The 18,152-nt window shown below is 29.6% G+C and overlaps 1 protein-coding gene across 1 annotated transcript in view; it reads left to right on the top strand.

Moving 5' to 3' along the window:
* The first annotated feature begins 3,884 nt into the window (after positions 1-3,884).
* Positions 3,885-18,152, top strand: part of LOC127288957 (T-lymphocyte activation antigen CD86-like) — a 31,004-nt gene continuing 16,736 nt past the window's right edge. The window contains exons 1-2 of the mRNA XM_051316678.1: positions 3,885-4,095; positions 5,374-6,042. Coding sequence (XP_051172635.1) covers positions 5,973-6,042 — 70 coding nt within the window. The 5' untranslated portion in view covers positions 3,885-4,095; positions 5,374-5,972. The remainder of the gene's footprint in view (positions 4,096-5,373; positions 6,043-18,152) is intronic.

Below are 18,152 nucleotides of genomic sequence, written 5' to 3'. Positions count from 1 at the left end.
CAAAATTAACGATTGTATGACTTTGCTTGAAAGTTGTTACTCTGGGGGTTTTTGCAGATAATTTTTACAAATTTCATATCAAATTTGCAAAATTCAAAATGGCGGATACAATATGGCGAAATTTAAAAAAAAAAATTGTTGGTTTCTTTTGAAATTTAGTATCCGGGGTTATTTTGGGTTGCTAATTACGAATTTTGATATCAGATTTGCAAAATTCAAAATGGCAGATACATTGTAAAAAAATTGTTGGCTTCTTTTGAAATTTAGCATCCGGGGATTTTTGGGGTCAGTGATTACGAATTTAATGTCAATTTTGCAAAATTCAAAATGGCGGATCCAAAATGGCGACGAATTTTGAAAAAATTGTAGGATTCTTTTGAAACTGGATATCCGGGGTTTTTTGTTGTCACTGATTACGAATTTGATGTCAAATTTTGCAAAATTTAAAAATGTAAAATATAAAATTGAAAAAAAATGAAACATATTTATTGTTAATTGTTAAAAATTTTCTAAACACCTCATAAGGAAATCTATGTCATTGCTTATCTGTATTGAATTGTGCTAGTCAACAATTAATAATTATTATTCAGAAGAAGAAAGGGTTGATCTAGTTATTATGTACTATGATCCTATAACATATATACCTATATATATATACGTATATACATATATATATATAGTAGCCAATGTATTTGCTGACTATAGTGGTTTTGAGGTGTGTTGAATGAAAGTTGCGACGCAATTAAGATAACAATCTAGCTACTGTACTGGCGCTGTAATACACCAACGACTTATGTGCGAGATACACGTGTGAAGATGTAATTAAAGATAGTATTGTGCTATAATTCGAAAGTAAAAAGTCGCCGTGTGACATATAGCGCACAGTAACATAGAAGTAAATTGCATTTTTATGTGCCCTAAAGTAATAACACTATATAGATCGTAAAAAAAAAATCTGTGCGATCAATAATAATAAAAAAATAATTTTTCATTTTTTTAATGTTCATATATATAGTATAAAAACCCTTATATTTAGATATATATTTTTTTTGAATTCTTATTATTGAATCATTTTTTACCTACGCTTATTTGAATTTATTTATAGTAATAGTAACCAAATAATTTGGTCTGTATATTAAATATTATTATTAGAATAAAATAAATGTTCTGTTGGTTGGGGTAAATAATGTTTAGATACTTTAACCCATTTAGCCCTGAATGTATTTAGTCCTAAGGGTCACATCATGATACCATAAAAATCATTAATTAGGATTTTTATTTTGAAGATTTTTATATTATATACATATATATATATATAATTAAAATTTTTATTTTTCAAATTACCATTTGACAGAATTTTGTAAACAAATTTTTACATTACTCGGTGGGTTTTTAGGGTTGGGTGTTACAAATTTAATGTTAGATTTACAAAATTTCGAAATTTAAAATGGCGGATTCAATATGGCGGTAAAAAAAATTAAAAAACATAAAACTTTGATTGAAACTTGTTAGTGGGAGAAATTTTTTATTCGATTATTAAGAATTTGATATCAGATTTGTAAAATTTTGAAATTTAAAATGGCGGTTAAAAAAATTAAAAACCATTCATATTTGATTGATAGTTGTTACTATGGGTAAATTTTGCCGTCGATTATTACGAATTTTATTTACTTCTTACTCGAGGGTTTTGAGGTCGTTGATTAAGAATCCGATGTCAGTTTTCCAAAATTCAAAATGGCGGATCCAATATGGCGGCTATTTCCAAAATTAATCAAAATCGTCACCCCGAGGGTTTTTGGGATCGCTGATTACAAATTAGATGTCGGTTTTTTAAAATTCAAAATGGCGGATGAAATTTTTGAAAAATTGATTCAATTCACTTGAAATTTGCTACTCGGTGTTTTTTTTTTTTTTTGCCATATTAGATCCGCCACTTTGAAATTTGAAAAACTGATATCAAATTCGTAATCAGCGATCCCAAAAACCCCTGAATGACGATTTTTGATTAATTTTGGCAAAAAGCCGCCATATTGGATCCGCCATTTTGAATTTTGAAAAACTGACATCGGATTCGTAATTCTTCACTCTTTTTCTTTTAAACAATTTTCTAAATAAATCTGAGTTTTTTAAAGTCACTAATGGATGAAAATCGACCGTTTTTTTAGGTCACCGTGTTCCTACTACAATTGGAATAGATCAATTATGTCGAGATATTTAATTTTATTATATTAAAATCTCTCGATGAAAATAAAATTTTCTCTTAAGGGGAGGTTCCACTGGTTTTGATGTTTTTTTCAAAGATTTTTTTTTTATAATAAAAAAAATATTTGTCACTTAAAATTTTTTTATCTAAAAATACATATGTCTTAAGATAATCGAAAATTATTATTATTATTTTTTTTCAAAATGACGTCTTAGAAAATGGCTGCCAAAAATGGTCCTCGCTAAAAGTGGTTCACACTTTTTCTCTGGAACGGTTAATCTAAAATGAAAAAAGTAAATAGTTTCTTAATCTGTACCATTTTGGCTATCGTGTTGACTAGAATCAGAATTTTTTATTAAAAAATAACCGAATGACAGACTTTTGAATTTTTTTACCATAATTTTTCACTTGAATTTTGTTACTTGGGTGTTTTCGGGGTCGCTGATCACGAATTTGATGTTACTTTTTAAAAATTCAAAATGGCGGATCCAATATGGCGGACGAGTTTTACAAAAATTTATCGGATTTACTTTAAACTCATCACTCGGGGGTTTTTGGGGTCGCTGATTACGAATTTAATGTTACTTTTTAGAAATTCAAAATGGCGGATCCAATATGGCGGACGAGTTTTACAAAAATTCATCGGATTTACTTGAAAGTCGTCAATTGGGGGTTTTTGGGGTCGCTGATTACGAATTTAATGTTACTTTTTAAAAATTGTCCAATTTATCTGGAACATGGTATTCAGGAGTTTTTGATGGTCACTGATTAAGAATTTGAAGTCATATTATCAAGATTTATGAAAATAAAAATGGATGATCGACTATGGTGAAAGAATTTTTGAAAAATGGCTTCAGATTCGTAATCAGTGACCCCAGAAACCCCTAGATACCATGATTCAGATAAATTCGACAATTTTTAAAAACATTTGTCCGCCATTTTGAATTATTTAAATCGCTCTTCAGATTCGTCATCAGCGACCCCAAAAACCCCCGAGTAACAAGTTTCAAGCTAGTTTGACCATTTTTTGTAAAGTAGAAAAGTAAAAATAAGGATCGAAATGAAAATCGAAATAAACTTACAAAATAGCATCCTACATGATTAATTAGAACTTACGTGGGGCAAAGAACATGTTTCATCCTGTTACACAACAAAGTATACATAACCATTACATAATCGTGTTATACAACCATATATATATATATATATATTTATGTTTTATAGATTTTCAATCAGTTGACCTAATTGCAAAGTATTGCGTAGTGTGAAATGACTTGATGAGATGTTAAAATCTGATACTGAGGACAAAATGACTGAGAGCAATAACCGAATGGATATATAGTATATACACAAACGCTTGTTTTGGTCGCGCGAAAGCCCGGCTGTGCTTCCGCAGCAGTTGTAGCCAGGTTTGTATATGTGAATAAATGTTATGATTGTGTATGTATATATATATGAGAAATATATGAGATTGTATATACAAGTTGGTGAGCGAGTTCAATGTATTGGTTTTATCACACAGAAACTCCGTGTAGGAGAGAGGTGCAGCTCTCCTAGTGTGTGTAGTAGTTGCAGTAGTAATAGTGGAAATAGAGCTTTGGCGCATGGTGTGCTGGTGATGACGACACTAGCGCCAACTATCGCTCGAATCGAGAAATAAGCTCAGGGGGTTGGCCCGTGAGTGAGCTGCTGCTCAGCAGTCGCGGAAAATCATCATAGTGGATCGTATGTTTTTTTGTCCGACGCGTTTAATACTTTATTTGTTTCTTGTTAATAAAAAGTTGTTCAAAAAAAAAAACAAAAAGAGGGGAAAAAAAACACGAAAATAATTATGGATATCTAAATTTCATTGTAAAATTTTTTTTCGTTTTTGGAGCATCATCAAATAATCGGTAAAGTGGTATTAGTATTAAAGTGTGCTATTACTGAAGAAATAAGGAATTTTTATAAAATTTTAAATCTAAAAAAAGTGTTTCTATTTTCGAGTAAAAATCTACTTTCTTTTTTGTAGTCAATAATTTTGAGAAATATTTTTTTTATTGCCAATAGAAATGAAAAGGAGGCAATCAGTTTTTTTTTTTTTTGTTCGGCATTATAGTGGTTGCATCCGGAGTATCGGATCTCGTCTTTCTCTCCCCCTGTTATAGTTCACAATCACAAGTAATTTGACTGTAAAACTTTTTTTTTCTTCCAATGATAAATTATTGGTATTCTTTTTTTTATTCTCCGGATGGGAAAGGAGATATTTAAAAAGTGGTATTTAAAAAATAATATTGGAAAAAAATTCATCGAAAAAATTTTCAATTGTAAATTTTTCTATTGCCTCAGCACCCAGAGAAATATGTTTTTTTTGAACCAAATATAATATATTTGTGTTAAATAAACGTCTCAGAGTCAATTAGCCTATTTATTTGATGTAAATAAATTTTTTTTATTTAAATCAAATAAATATTTATTTGTCTCTGAGAAACTAGCAAACACCTTTTGCTAATTGTAAGACAAATTAATTCTGTAGTTAATAGGAAACATTTTTTTTTAAATATTAATTTTTTTCGCATTTCATTTTAAGAGAATTGCGTGATATAATTTTTGTTGATGACTTAGATTTTAGATCATAATTTCGGGTTTTTTCAAAATTTTGTCCGAATCGGCTTTATCTGCATTTTTAAATAAAAAAAAAAATTTTTTGTAATTTAAATCCGTTTTTTTTGGGAATTTTTCTTCTAAAATTTGGAATTAAAATTATTTCTATTATCGTTTAAGGTTTTGTAGTTTAGTGTTAGTGAAGTTTGACAGCTGCTGATATATAGAATGCCGAAACTCGAAAATTGCTAAACACAACTTAATTCAGCACTGTTACAAATCAATAAAACTCGGCAGTGTACGGTTGAGTGGGAGAGTGGTTTGGAGAAGACGCGTTTGAAAAATTTGTTTATTTAACATTCACAACTCTATTTTTTTTTAAATTCCATTCATTCCGAATTGTATTAAATTAAAAATTAATTTTTATCTTTATATTCCCGTTACTATTTTGTTAAATATTTAAATTTTTTTTTCTATTAAAAATTAGAGAAAATTTTTGAAAAAAAAATTCGAACGATAACAATTTTTAAATTATTTACCTACTTGTTACAAAAAAAAAAAAAAAAAATTTTTCCTTTTTGTTTCAGATTGATAGTCATCGATGTCGAATAACGGAAAGAAATCGAAATAATCTTTCTCTCCCTCGCGAAAAAAAAAAATGATTGACAAGAACATTTATTTGAGGTAACAAAAGCAAAAAAATGTTCAAAATACTAAACTCCAATTTTTCTATAAGTGGAAAATCATATCCAAAGGAATTAATGAAGAAAAATGGAAAAAGTGACAAATAAGTTTGTGTTAAAAATTGGGACTTGGATGATAATTAATGATAATTAATGAATAATGGTGCGCGCACTATTTTTTAGTTTAAAAAAATCTCAAATGATGCTGTAAAGGCATCATGAAAGTGAATTCAAAGCAAAAGTGAATTTTAAACTATATATTTTAAAAAAATTCAGTGCCTGATGATAAATTATGTGTGTGTAAAACTTATAATTCCAAAAGTGAATTAAACCCTAATAACTATGGCAAAAATATTCAATTGCTGAAGAAATAAGAAAGCAAAAAAAAAAAATTGATATAAATGGCGGTTTCAGTAGTTTTAATTGATTGGTGTAATAGTTGAACTTTTTTTTTAAAAAAAGTGTATAAATCTGGATTTTAAGTACGAGAATCATTACCAGGGATGCAGGAGATCCGCAGAAGGTGGTTCAGCGCTATTTGGTCGCTTCTAGCTGTCTTGTCTCATCATTTAGGTAAGAGAGAGAGAGAAAAATCTTTTTTAAAGAGAAGAAATGTTAATTATAAATGTTTACTGCTCGTTAAGAGGATACACGTTAAATGTTTTCCATGAATCCAAGAAACGGGAGCTTAATCAAAAACTCACAAGTAAACTCGATTAAGTGCTTCAGCTAATTATCAAACTATGTCTATATATCTTTTTTACAGAGGTTGTTCTATTTAGAAAAATAAATATACTGAGAAATTCAAGCCCTAATAACACAAGATATCTTGGGATATATTGATAATATCCCGCAAATATCCTAGGGATGTCCTATGGATATCAAAAGGATCTCTTAAGGATATCCAAAAAATCGGCGGTTTGGATATCCTTTGGATATTCCATGGATATCTGAGGATATCCACAGGATATCTTCTGGATTTCTCTATAGACTTTCATAAATGTTCTCCAGATATCCCATAGATATCGTCAGGATATCCCACAGATATTTTCATGATATTCTCAGTATATCTTCTGGATTGCAAGAAGATATTCTCAGGATACTGTTTTTAAAGTCATTATGAGACTACGAGTGAGAATATTCTGTGAATTAAATTTTATATAAATAAAATAAAATGCAACTTGTTTTTCGAGAAAGTTGTTTAATTTGAAAAATTATTAACTAATTTTTTTCTCATTCGTGATTCATTCCTTTATTCATATGCTTAATATTGTCAGAAAATAAATTGGCTTTAAACAATATAAATTCTTCCCCGCAAATAACGAATAACTATTAATATTAATTATACATTAAGTGCATGAGTTTATTTAAAAACTTTGAAAAATGCGTTTCAAATCTTCATTTAAAATAAATTAGAAGCTCATAAGATTTTTGTTTTTATTATATTATTATTCATTATATTAGCTTAACAATTTTAACCTTTAAAAATATATGTTGAGATATTAAATATCCCGTGAATATCCTAAGAATATCCCACGGACATCCTGAGGATATCCCATGAATATCCTGCGATATAATATCCAATAGATATTTTGTGGATGTCTTAGGGATATCCTGTGGATATCCTATGGATGTCCTGTTGATGTTCCACAGACCGGCGGTTTGGATATCCTAGGGATATCCTATGGTTATCCCAAGATATCCTGGGGACCATTCTAGGATATCGACCATTCATATGGATATCCTATGGATATCCTAGGGATATCCTTTTGTTATGAGAGAGGTATAGAAAAAAAAAGTTACGGTTTTATCGTCATTTTTTTGTAACGGTTTGTAAATTTTAACTCATGAAAAATTTCTGATCTTAAAATTAGCAACGCTAAAAAAAACTTGGTAAAGAAAAAAATTAAGTTAAAAAAAATCTTTTATGCAATAACAAATTATCATTTTGAATTTGTCAACAAATACATAAAAATCGAATCAAAACATTATTTTAATTTTTCATCACTCTCTAAATCTGAATTAGTAAAAGTGTTTACTAATTCAAGTGACTCACTTTTTTCTTTAGAATTAGTTAAATTTTACTAATTGTTAGTAAAAGTTACTAATAATTAGTAAAATTTTACTAATTCAGTAGCAAAAAGTGAGTCACTTGAATTAGTAAACACTTTTACTAATTCAGATTTAGAGAGCAATTGATGATAAAATTTTACATTTAGAAAAAAATTTACAAAAACGCAAAATTGTAAAATTTTCTATTTTAAAAGAAAATAATTTAATTAATTTTAAAATAACTGATTTTCAACATCTAAGTTATATTTATTTACAATTAATATCATAAGAATCCTTAAAAACTTTTAAGACACTATTCCTATATGTAACGGACGAAATTTTAAATTTTTTCAGTTTTTTTTTTAAGAAACTAAAATACAACTCTTTCGCTCTTTTTACACATTATAATTGGTATCTTTAAGTATATAAAACTTTTTTTTTTTGGTAAATTTTAAAGTAAATAAATAATTTTTTATCTGGGTCAAAGTTGACTCCTTGAGAAATGCGTGGGTTGACGGTGCTAATATTGTCTGAAACAAAAAAAAATCAAACGTTGTTTTACTCAGAACACTTGCCGCTATCGTTTGGAACATCAATAAAAAATTTACCCCAATAAATAACAAAACGGCGGACTGTTAAAAAAAAAAAATTTCAAAAATCGTCTTTTTTTCATTAAAAATTATTAAAAAAAAAAAGAGAAAATTATTTAAGTAAAATCATGATCGTGGTTCGAACAATAGTAGAATAATGCCTCCGAATTGTAGCCCGATTGGTTGAATAGAATTTGAGAAATCGTTGGCACTAGTTAAAAAAAAGTGATTTTGAAAAAATGCGTTTAAAATTTTAGTAACAGATTTTTTAATAAAAAAAATATTTCTAACAATTTAGTGGTAATACCCCTCCTTAATTGATTAGAGAGATAGGACTTTTTCACTTTATCTCTTTGATAAAAGGTATAAAATAAATATATACACACCAGAGAAGATTGGACAAAAGGGGCTAGCGCTTCACTTGGAAAGATTCCCCGGAAAGTGCCACCTGGAGGTTCTACTAGAATTCCGCCGGAACATCCAACGTAATTCCGTCGGAATTCCATCGGAGTATCAAAGAATTTCCGATGGGATTCTGACAGAATTCCGACGGAATTAGGACTCTAAAATTTTTGAAAAAAAAATTAATCGGAATCCCATCGGAAATTCTTTGGAACTTCGATGGAATTCCGACGAAATTACGTTGGAAGTTCCGGCGGAATTCTGATAGAACCTCCAGGGGGCACTTTCCGGGGAATCTGTCCAAGTGGGGCTTCACTCCGAAAACACTGACGTTTGGTATACGGATGATTTAAAGGGAAAGTAGGATGCAGGAGTTTTTAGGAATCAGAAGACGTGAGACACTCAAATTGTCTGGGGTCAACTACTACTGTTCTACAATCTGAAATAAATTACCATATTCAATGATGCTACTGAGGCACTGGAATGTTGTAGCCGTAAAAATAAATTATTTCGCAGCTATTTATGCCTTGAAACGTTATGTAAATACATTACAGTTGGTTGATGGAATACAATACTCAACAGACTGAAAATAACCGCGTTACTCTCCTCTGGGTCCCAGGACACAGGGGGATTAAAGGTAACAACATAGCGGATGAACCAAAATAGAAGCTAGGAAACAATTTATCAGACCTATTGGTGTCTCTAACAAAAATGTCAGGTCCCGGAATTTAAGCGGTGGCGAGGTATAGAGCATCAGAAAGAGAGGCAGCAGGCAACTACAGGTTGTAGCTAAGGTACTCATTGGGAATAATATCGATCTAAAAAGGAGCAGAGGAATTCCGCAGACTCAATAGAAAAGAGACGAAAACCGTAATAGGCCTTTTAACCGGTAACGGAGACTTACGCTACCACAGACATTAAATAGGTCTTAACATCCAAAATGTAGGTTTGGAGAGGAAGTAGAAACCTCATTACAAATTCTCTGTCATTGCTCCGAACTTGTGAGGTAGCGCCAGTTGATTCAGGTTATTTTTTCCTCAAAGAAATTGGTATGCCTAATAGAAGTTTGGCTGCAGTTCTACATTTATGGAATTGGTCGATTAGATATAGCTTTTGCTGACGTATAAGGGATTACCCAAGCGTCAAAGGCTTTCACGTAGCAACAACCATTAGATTAATAATAATAATAATAATAATAATAACCAGACATTCTACGAACGAAAATAAAGAATAATTTTCAGAATTAGAATTTAGTATTCCTCAGTGTATTTAGTAGCTGAATTAGTTAGGAAACAATAGATGAAGTCAATGATCATAAACAGGAAAGTTTTGGTAATTAAAGATAATTCTGATAAATACAAACAAAAAGAAAAGCAGAAAAGAATTAAGAACTCGGAAGGGGAAGTAGAAAATTTCCCCACGTGAAGGAAAATTAGTCAGTGTTTCGTATAACTTTGTACGAGCCATTTGGAAAATTTAGGCTGAATATCTGTTTAGAAAAATTATATTTTTTTCACACTATCTAGAATAGCGAAAAGTTTTGTTAGAATAGCAAAAGTTGTAATTGTTACATTTAAATCATTAACGAATCTAGTGAAATCTTTCGCTGTTACAGATGAAAGTTTTTTTCGTGTTGGTACTAAGAAGCAGTAATTAAGACATCATTAGGAATTAGAAAAATGATAATGGTACAGATAAAACTTGCTGCTGTGTTATGTCATCAGCCCAGAAAAGGAGCTAAATTTTTTCGTTTTGAATAATTAATAGACAGTTAAAAATTCATGGGGCTTCGGAAAGGACGCCAGGGATTTTTCCTAATCAGCCTATACCTTGGATGATTGTTACAAAGCAAATAATTACCCACTTGGATTAACATTGCTTAATTCCACTGGAAAAATAGTTTTTCCATTTTGAACTATTCAAAAAGGGCAAAACATTACAGCAGTATTATTCGTCAATTTTAATGTGCTTGGAGTGTTGAGGCAGTATTGATTAGATCCGCATTCGAGCGACATTGTCAAGCAAGCTTTTGATATCGAAAATTTTTAAATTTTCGATCTTCAATTATTTTTGAAATAAAATAAACACATTTTTCGGGAGTTGACTAAATAAACTCAATAAAGCTTTAAATAACAAAAGATGATCCAATTATAAATTATGTTTTCTGATGAACCATTTTTTAATAAATTCTTTTCAATAGTTATTTTTTTAAATTAATTTCATTATATAAAAATGTACAATTGAATGTTATAAATCAATAATTTATTAATAAGTTTTTTAATTTATTTAACAAAGAAAATCATTCAATGAACGTCAATTATAATGTCACGCTATGAAATCGTTAAATTTTTCTCTTAGTAATCCAAGGTAATTAAAACCATTCAATCTATTTTTCCTTTACACTGTCCAGTAAGCGAGTTTTCTGTGGTTTTTCAATTAATAATTAAATAAATTAAAAAACTTATTTCTATCCAGCATTAACCAATTTAAAAGGTTTTTAAAAATAATTAAATTCTTTTATAAAATCTTTTTTTTTGTTGTAATTTTTAAACTATTATCGGCTTAAAGTAGGTATATATTTAAAAACGCATCGATTGACCTATTCGTGTTCATTTTACGATCAAATAATTATAAAGTTATTAATGTTTCAAAAGTTGAAAATGTTGATAAACATGAATTTTTAATTTTTTTTTTATTTTAAAATCTCGATGAAGACTTTAATCTATAATAATCAGCTTAAATTATATTTAAAAGGGCATCGCCAAAATTTTTACGATTAAATATTACTGAGTTATTGACGTTTTTAAAATAAAAAAATATTTAAATAACACGAATTTAAATTTTTTTTTAAATTATTCATGTAACCTTTGAACTATTACAATCAGCTTAAATTTTATTTAAAAAATGCATAGTCAATTGTTTATGATCAAATATTAGAGTTATTTTGACGTTTCGAAAATTTTGATATGAAAAACTTTTTTATTTATTTAACTTTAAAACTGTCACAATCAGCTTAAATTATTTAAAAATTAAAACGCATTGCTAAATGTAGCTTATTGACGTTTTAAAAATCAAAATTTTAAAATTGTATAATTTTTAAAAATAATTTTTATGTAACCTTTAAACTATAATCATAAATGATTTTTAAAAAAACGCATCATCTATTTACAAATTTTTTTACGATTAAATATTACAGAGATAATATTAACGTTTCAAAAAAAAATCGAAAATTTCTGAAAAACATATGACTTTTTGAAATGTATCAGTTTTCAATGAAAAAAAATTTTAATCTCCATAAAGAAGCAAAGTGTTCATAAAATAACCACAAAGCAAATGTATATACATCAATGAGAAAGAAATATGTGTGTCTAAAAACAACAAAACATTGAGTACTATAACTTGGCAGTGGTTTTTTTAAAGGATTTATTCATATCTAAAACTCATGTTTCTGTATAACTATTGATTTTTGAGGATTTGAAAATATGAGTTATGGAAGTCGTAATTCATATATCTTTTATGATAAAAGTGTAATATCGATTTTTGAATTTATATAACTACTTTCAGGCATGGATTTTCAAATATTTTCGAAAAATAAACTTTTTTTAATATTTTTTTATTTTGAAAATATCGTCAGAAATTTAATTCATTAATTTATTTCACTTATCTTATTGAACGCTGAATTTTTACTAAAATTTTAATATGTGGCGCTGCTACGAGAAAAGTTTGGAGACAAAAAATTGTAGGTTATGTTTGTGATTTTTTGGATTTAAAATACACAAAGAGGATTAACTATTAATATAAACCACTATAATAAATAAATATAAATGAACGTTTATTAAAATCAAAATCAAATTTTATTTTCGCTTAAAAATTTGTATTTTGATCCTGTTTGTGTATTTTCAATAATAAAAAGATATCCTGGGGATGTCCTATGCATATCAAAAGGATCTCTTAAGGATATCCAAAAAATCGGCGGTTTGGATATCCACAGGATATCTTCTGGATATCTCTATAGAGTTTCATAAATGTCCTCCAGATATCCCATAGATATCGTCAGAATATCCCACAGATATCATCAGGATATCCCACAGATATTTTCAGGATATTCCCAGTATATCTTCTGGATGTCAAGAAGATATTCTCAGGATACTGTTCTTAAAGTCATTATGAGACTACGAGTGAGAATATTCTGTGAATTAAATTTTATATAAATAAAATAAAATGCAACTTGTTTTTCGAGAAAGTTGTTTAATTTTTAAAATTATTAACTAATTTTTTTCTCATTCGTGATTCATTCCTTTATTCATATGCTTAATATTGTCAGAAAATAAATTGGCTTTAAACAATATAAATTCTTCCCCGCAAATAACGAATAACTATTAATATTAATTATACATTAAGTGCATGAGTTTATTTAAAAACTTTGAAAAATGCGTTTCAAATCTTCATTTAAAATAAATTAGAAGCTCATAAGATTTTTCTTTTTATTATATTATTATTCATTATTTTAGCTTAACAATTTTAACCTTTGAAAATATATGTTGAGATATTAAATATCCCGTGAATATCCTAAGAATATCCCACGGACATCCTGAGGATATCCCATGGATATCCTGCGATATAATATCCAATAGATATTTTGTGGATGTCTTAGGGATATCCTTAGGATATCCCATGGATATCCTGCGATATAATATCCAATAGATATTTTGTGGATGTCTTAGGGATATCCTGTGAATATCCTATGGATGTTCTGTTGATGTCCCACAGACCGGCGGTTTGGATATCCTATGGATATCCCAAGATATTCTGGGGACCATTCTAGGATATCGACCATTGATATGGATATCCTAGGGATATCCTTTTGTTATGAGGGATGTAATTTGACTTTGACTTCGACGTCAAATTTAATTTGACAAATTCATTTTTATATTTAACTTTGACGTCAAATTCAAATTTAGTTTTGGCATTTCACTTTTGACGTAAAATTCAAAATTATTTTTTGATAACAATTTGACGTCAAATTGATATCAAAAAATAAATTTGTCTAATTAAATTTGACTTTGACGTCAATTCAAATTACGCATAATCGACACAAAGGTAAAACGATCATAAACATAACCTAAATGTTTTTTCCCCTCTAACCTATTCTCGTAGAGCGTCATATATATATATATAAATTTATCGAACATTACAATAAAAATTTCAAAATTTTGAAATCTTCTTTTAAATAATTTATAAGACCTATGCAACGCTATTTTTCTGTTAAAATTCAAAGTTAAAAAAAACTTTCTTATGTTGAAAGAGGGGATTAGAATCGTCAGAGACCACAATATTTCCGTCTATATATTCGCAGCAAATGCGTAGTCAACTACTAAGTTTAAATAAATGCTTCATAGAATGGAATCAAACTGCACCATCACGTTTTTCGCGCAAGCATACAGAGAGAGAAAGAGAGAGAGAGAGAGAGAGAGAGAGAGAGAGAAAAGAGAGTATTTTATTTTGCTTTTCAATGTAAAAACGTGATCGTGTGTGGTTGCTGGTTGGCAGAATTCCAGAACTATGCACGACATGGCAGTTGTATTTGTTGGTTTCCGTCTCGTTAGGCGGAAAATCAATTTATTTTTATTCTTAGTGTTATATATATATTTACTCATGGTTCTCTCTCTCTCTATATATATATGTATATATAAACGACAAATATTTGATCTTTTTTTTTCTAACAATTTACGATGTCAAAAAATCAATCTAATTGACTTTTAAATGTTGTGTATATATATATAGAGAGAGAGGGAGAGCAGAAGAGGGACGAAGGAGAAAAAATAACAAAATTCCTAACTTCTAAATCCAATCAACAAACATTGTTATAGGGCGGAAATTTTTAATCAATAGTGAATTGATGTCAGAGGCATTATTCTTTATTGTGTGAATTTTTCCTGTTGCAAAGCAAATTTTTCCCTTAAAGATTTAAATTTATTTAGACAATTTTTGTAGAATTTGGAATAAGATTTAAGGAATTTTTAATCTTCAATATTACATCCAAAATATGAAATTAAAACAAAAAATTCTTTAAATTCGTAATCAGCGACTTCGAAAACCTCCAAGTAACAAGTTTCAAAAGAATTTAATCATTTTGAAAAAAATTCGTTCGACATATTGTATTCGCCATTTTGAATTTTTAAAAACGCGTATTTAATTTGTAATCAGCGATCCCAAAAACCCCCGAGTAATGATTTTGAATCGAATCTGATAAATTTTTTCAAAATTGGTCCGCCATTTTGAATTTTTAAAAACGCGTATTGGATTCGCAATCAGCGACCCCTAAAACCCCCGAGTAACGAATTTCAAGTGAATACGGCGAATTTTTACAAAACTGGACCGCCATTTTGAATTTTTAAAAACGTTCATTGGATTCGTAATCAGCAACCCCTAAAACTTACGAGAAGCAGAAAAGAAAGTTTTGTTTCCTTGAAAAATCAACTTTTCCGAAAAAAAATTGTTTATAACTTTTTTAATATTTCTTATAAACAAATTTCAATTGCAAAGTCTGAAAGAGCAATTAATTTTACATTAGAAATAATATATGCAATTTCTTTTGGTATACATTTTTATAAAAAACGAAATCCTCAAAGTCAATGGAATTTTTTTTTGTCTGTGTTTGAGCGTTATTAAATTCGAATTTCACGGAAAATAATATAAAATTTAGAATTTGGTAAATTTTTCTTTTTTTTCGAATATCTGTTACCAAAATATTCAGTAGCTTATACCTCAAGAAGAAATATTCATAAGGTACTTTGGCATATATAATTATAATTGAATACTGTCATACTGGTATGGAGAATGTGAATGGAAAAAAAAACTTTCATATGAATAATAATTCATATGTAACTTTTTTGTTTCCTGCCATGATAGAAATGCTGCCGTACTAAGAAGGAACTTACGTATAAACAAGAATAAAAAGATTGCATGACACAATGATACAGTATTGATGTTTTTATATTTAACATTCCACAAAAACTATAAGTCGTTAATAAATTGGTTGAAGAATTTTTCGATGATTGGTACAAGCTGTAATTCAATGTTCTTACTTTTATGTTCATATTCAACACATTTGTTATCAAATGCTTGCTTGACATTGTCGCTCGAATGCGGATCTAATCAATACTGCCTCAACACTCCATGCACATTAAAATTGACAAATAATACTGCTGTAATGTTTTGCCCTTTTTGAATAGTTCAAAATAGGAAAAACTATTTTTCCAGTGGAATTAAGCAATGTTAATCCAAGTGGATAATTATTTGCTTTGTAACAATCATCCAAGGTATAGGCTGATTAGGAAAAATCCCTGGCGTCCTTTCCGAAGCCCCATGAATTTTTAACTGTCTATTAATTATTCAAAACGAAAAAATTTAGCTCCTTTTCTGGGCTGATGACATAACACAGCAGCAAGTTTTATCTGTACCATTATCATTTTTCTAATCCCTAATGATGTCTTAATTATAGCTTCTTAGTACCAACACGAAAAAAATTTTCATCAGTAACAGCGAAAGGTTTCAATAGAATCGTTAATGATTTAAATGTAACAATTACAATTTTTGCTATTCTAACAAAACTTTTTCGCTATTCTAGATAGTGTGAAAAAAATATAATTTTTCTAAACAGATATTCAGCCTAAATTTTTCAAATGGCTCGTATAAAGTTACACGAAATACTGACTAATTTTCCTTCACGTGGGGAAATTTTCTACTTCCCCTTCCGAGTTCTTTATTCTTCTCTGCTTTTCTTTTTGTTTGTATTTATCAGAATTATCTTTAATTACCAAAACTTTCCTGTTTATGATCAATGACTTCATCTATTGTTTCCTAACAAATTCAGCTACTAAATACACTGAGGAATACTAAATTCTAATTCTGAAAATTATTCTTTATTTTCGTTCGTAGAATGTCTGGTTATTATTATTATTATTATTAATCTAATGGTTGTTGCTACGTGAAAGCCTTTGACGCTTGGGTAATCCCTTATACGTCACCAAAAGCTATATCTAATCGACCAATTCCATAAATGTAGAACTGCAGCCAAACTTCTATTAGGCATACCAATTTCTTTGAGGAAAAAATAACCTGAATCAACTGGCGCTACCTCACAAGTTCGGAGCAATGACAGAGAATATGTGATGAGGTTTCTACTTCCTCTCCAAACCTACATTTTGGATGTTACGACCTATTTAATGTCTGTGGTAGCGTAAGTCTCCGTTACCGGTTAAAAGGCCTATTACGGTTTTCGCCTCTTTTCTATTGAGTCTGCGGAATTCCGTTGCTCTTTTTAGATCGATATTATTTCCAATGAGTGCCTTGGCTACAACCTGTACTTGTCTGACACTCTTTCTGATGTTCTATACCTCGTCACCGCTTAAATTCCGGGACCTAACATTTTTCTTAGAGACACCAATAGGTCTGATAAATTGTTTCCTAGCTTCTATTTTGGTTTGTCCGCTATGTTGTTACCTTTAATCCCTCTGTGTCCTGGGACCCAGAGGAGAGTAACGCGGTTATTTTCAGTCTGTTGAGTATTGTATTCCATCAACCAACTGTAATGTATTTACATAACGTTTCAAGGCATAAATAGCTGCGAAATAATTTATTTTTATGGCTACAACATTCCAGTGCCTCAGTAGCATCATTGAATATGGTAATTATTTCAGATTGTAGAACAGTAGTAGTTGACCCCAGACAATTCGAGTGTCTCACGTCTTCTGATTCCTAAAAACTCCTGCACCCTACTTTCCCTTTAAATCATCCGTATACCAAACGTCAGTGTTTTCGGAGTGAAGCCCCACTTGGAAAGATTCCCTGAAAAGTGCCCCCTGGAGGTTTTATCAGAATTCCGCCGGAACTTCCAACGTAATTCCGTCGGAATTTCATTGAAGTTCCAAAGAATTTCCGATGGGATTCCGACGGAATTAGGACTCTAAAATTTTTGAAAAAATTAATCGGAATTCCGTCGGAATCCCATAGGAAATTCTTTGGAACTCCTATGGAATTCCGACGAAATTACGTTGTAAGTTCCGGCGGAATTCTGATAGAACCTCCAGGGGGCACTTTCCGAGGAATCATTCCAAGTGGGGCTTCACTCCGAAAACACTGACGCGTTTGGTATACGGATGGTATGATTTCATCATATCGAAAATCGGCTACGTATTTCTGTGAGGAATATTGTTTTAATGATATGATAATAATTTGCATTAAAAAAAATGAAGATTGTATTATACTGCGTGTGCAGATTTGATAAATCGTGTTTCGAGAAAAACACGTTTAAAATTTTCACATATATGTTTAATGCATGAAAAAATAATAAATTGAAGTACTAAAAATTTTTGTACCATTAGTCTGCTATGGACCATAATATAGTTGACCTTCTATAATGAAATCTTTTAGTGAATTAGAAAAGTTCAAAGTTGAATTCAAAAATTCCTCATCGCAAAAGGAGCATCGAATTTTTAAAAAATCTGTTTTCTGTATATTTATAGTTGAGAATATAAGGTGGGTCTTATTCCAAACATCCTGCCCTCTGGGTTAGCTTCCTTCCGGAGTTTCACCAGAAAGTCAGTATACTTCTTGCCTTGGGCAATATTTATGATT

This window comes from Leptopilina boulardi, unplaced genomic scaffold, assembly GCF_019393585.1.
Source record: "Leptopilina boulardi isolate dan_hultmark-lab unplaced genomic scaffold, ZJU_Lbou_2.1 LbouV2_399, whole genome shotgun sequence".
Classification (NCBI taxonomy): Eukaryota; Metazoa; Arthropoda; class Insecta; order Hymenoptera; family Figitidae; genus Leptopilina; species Leptopilina boulardi.
This window is presented reverse-complemented; position numbering and strand designations above follow the sequence as displayed.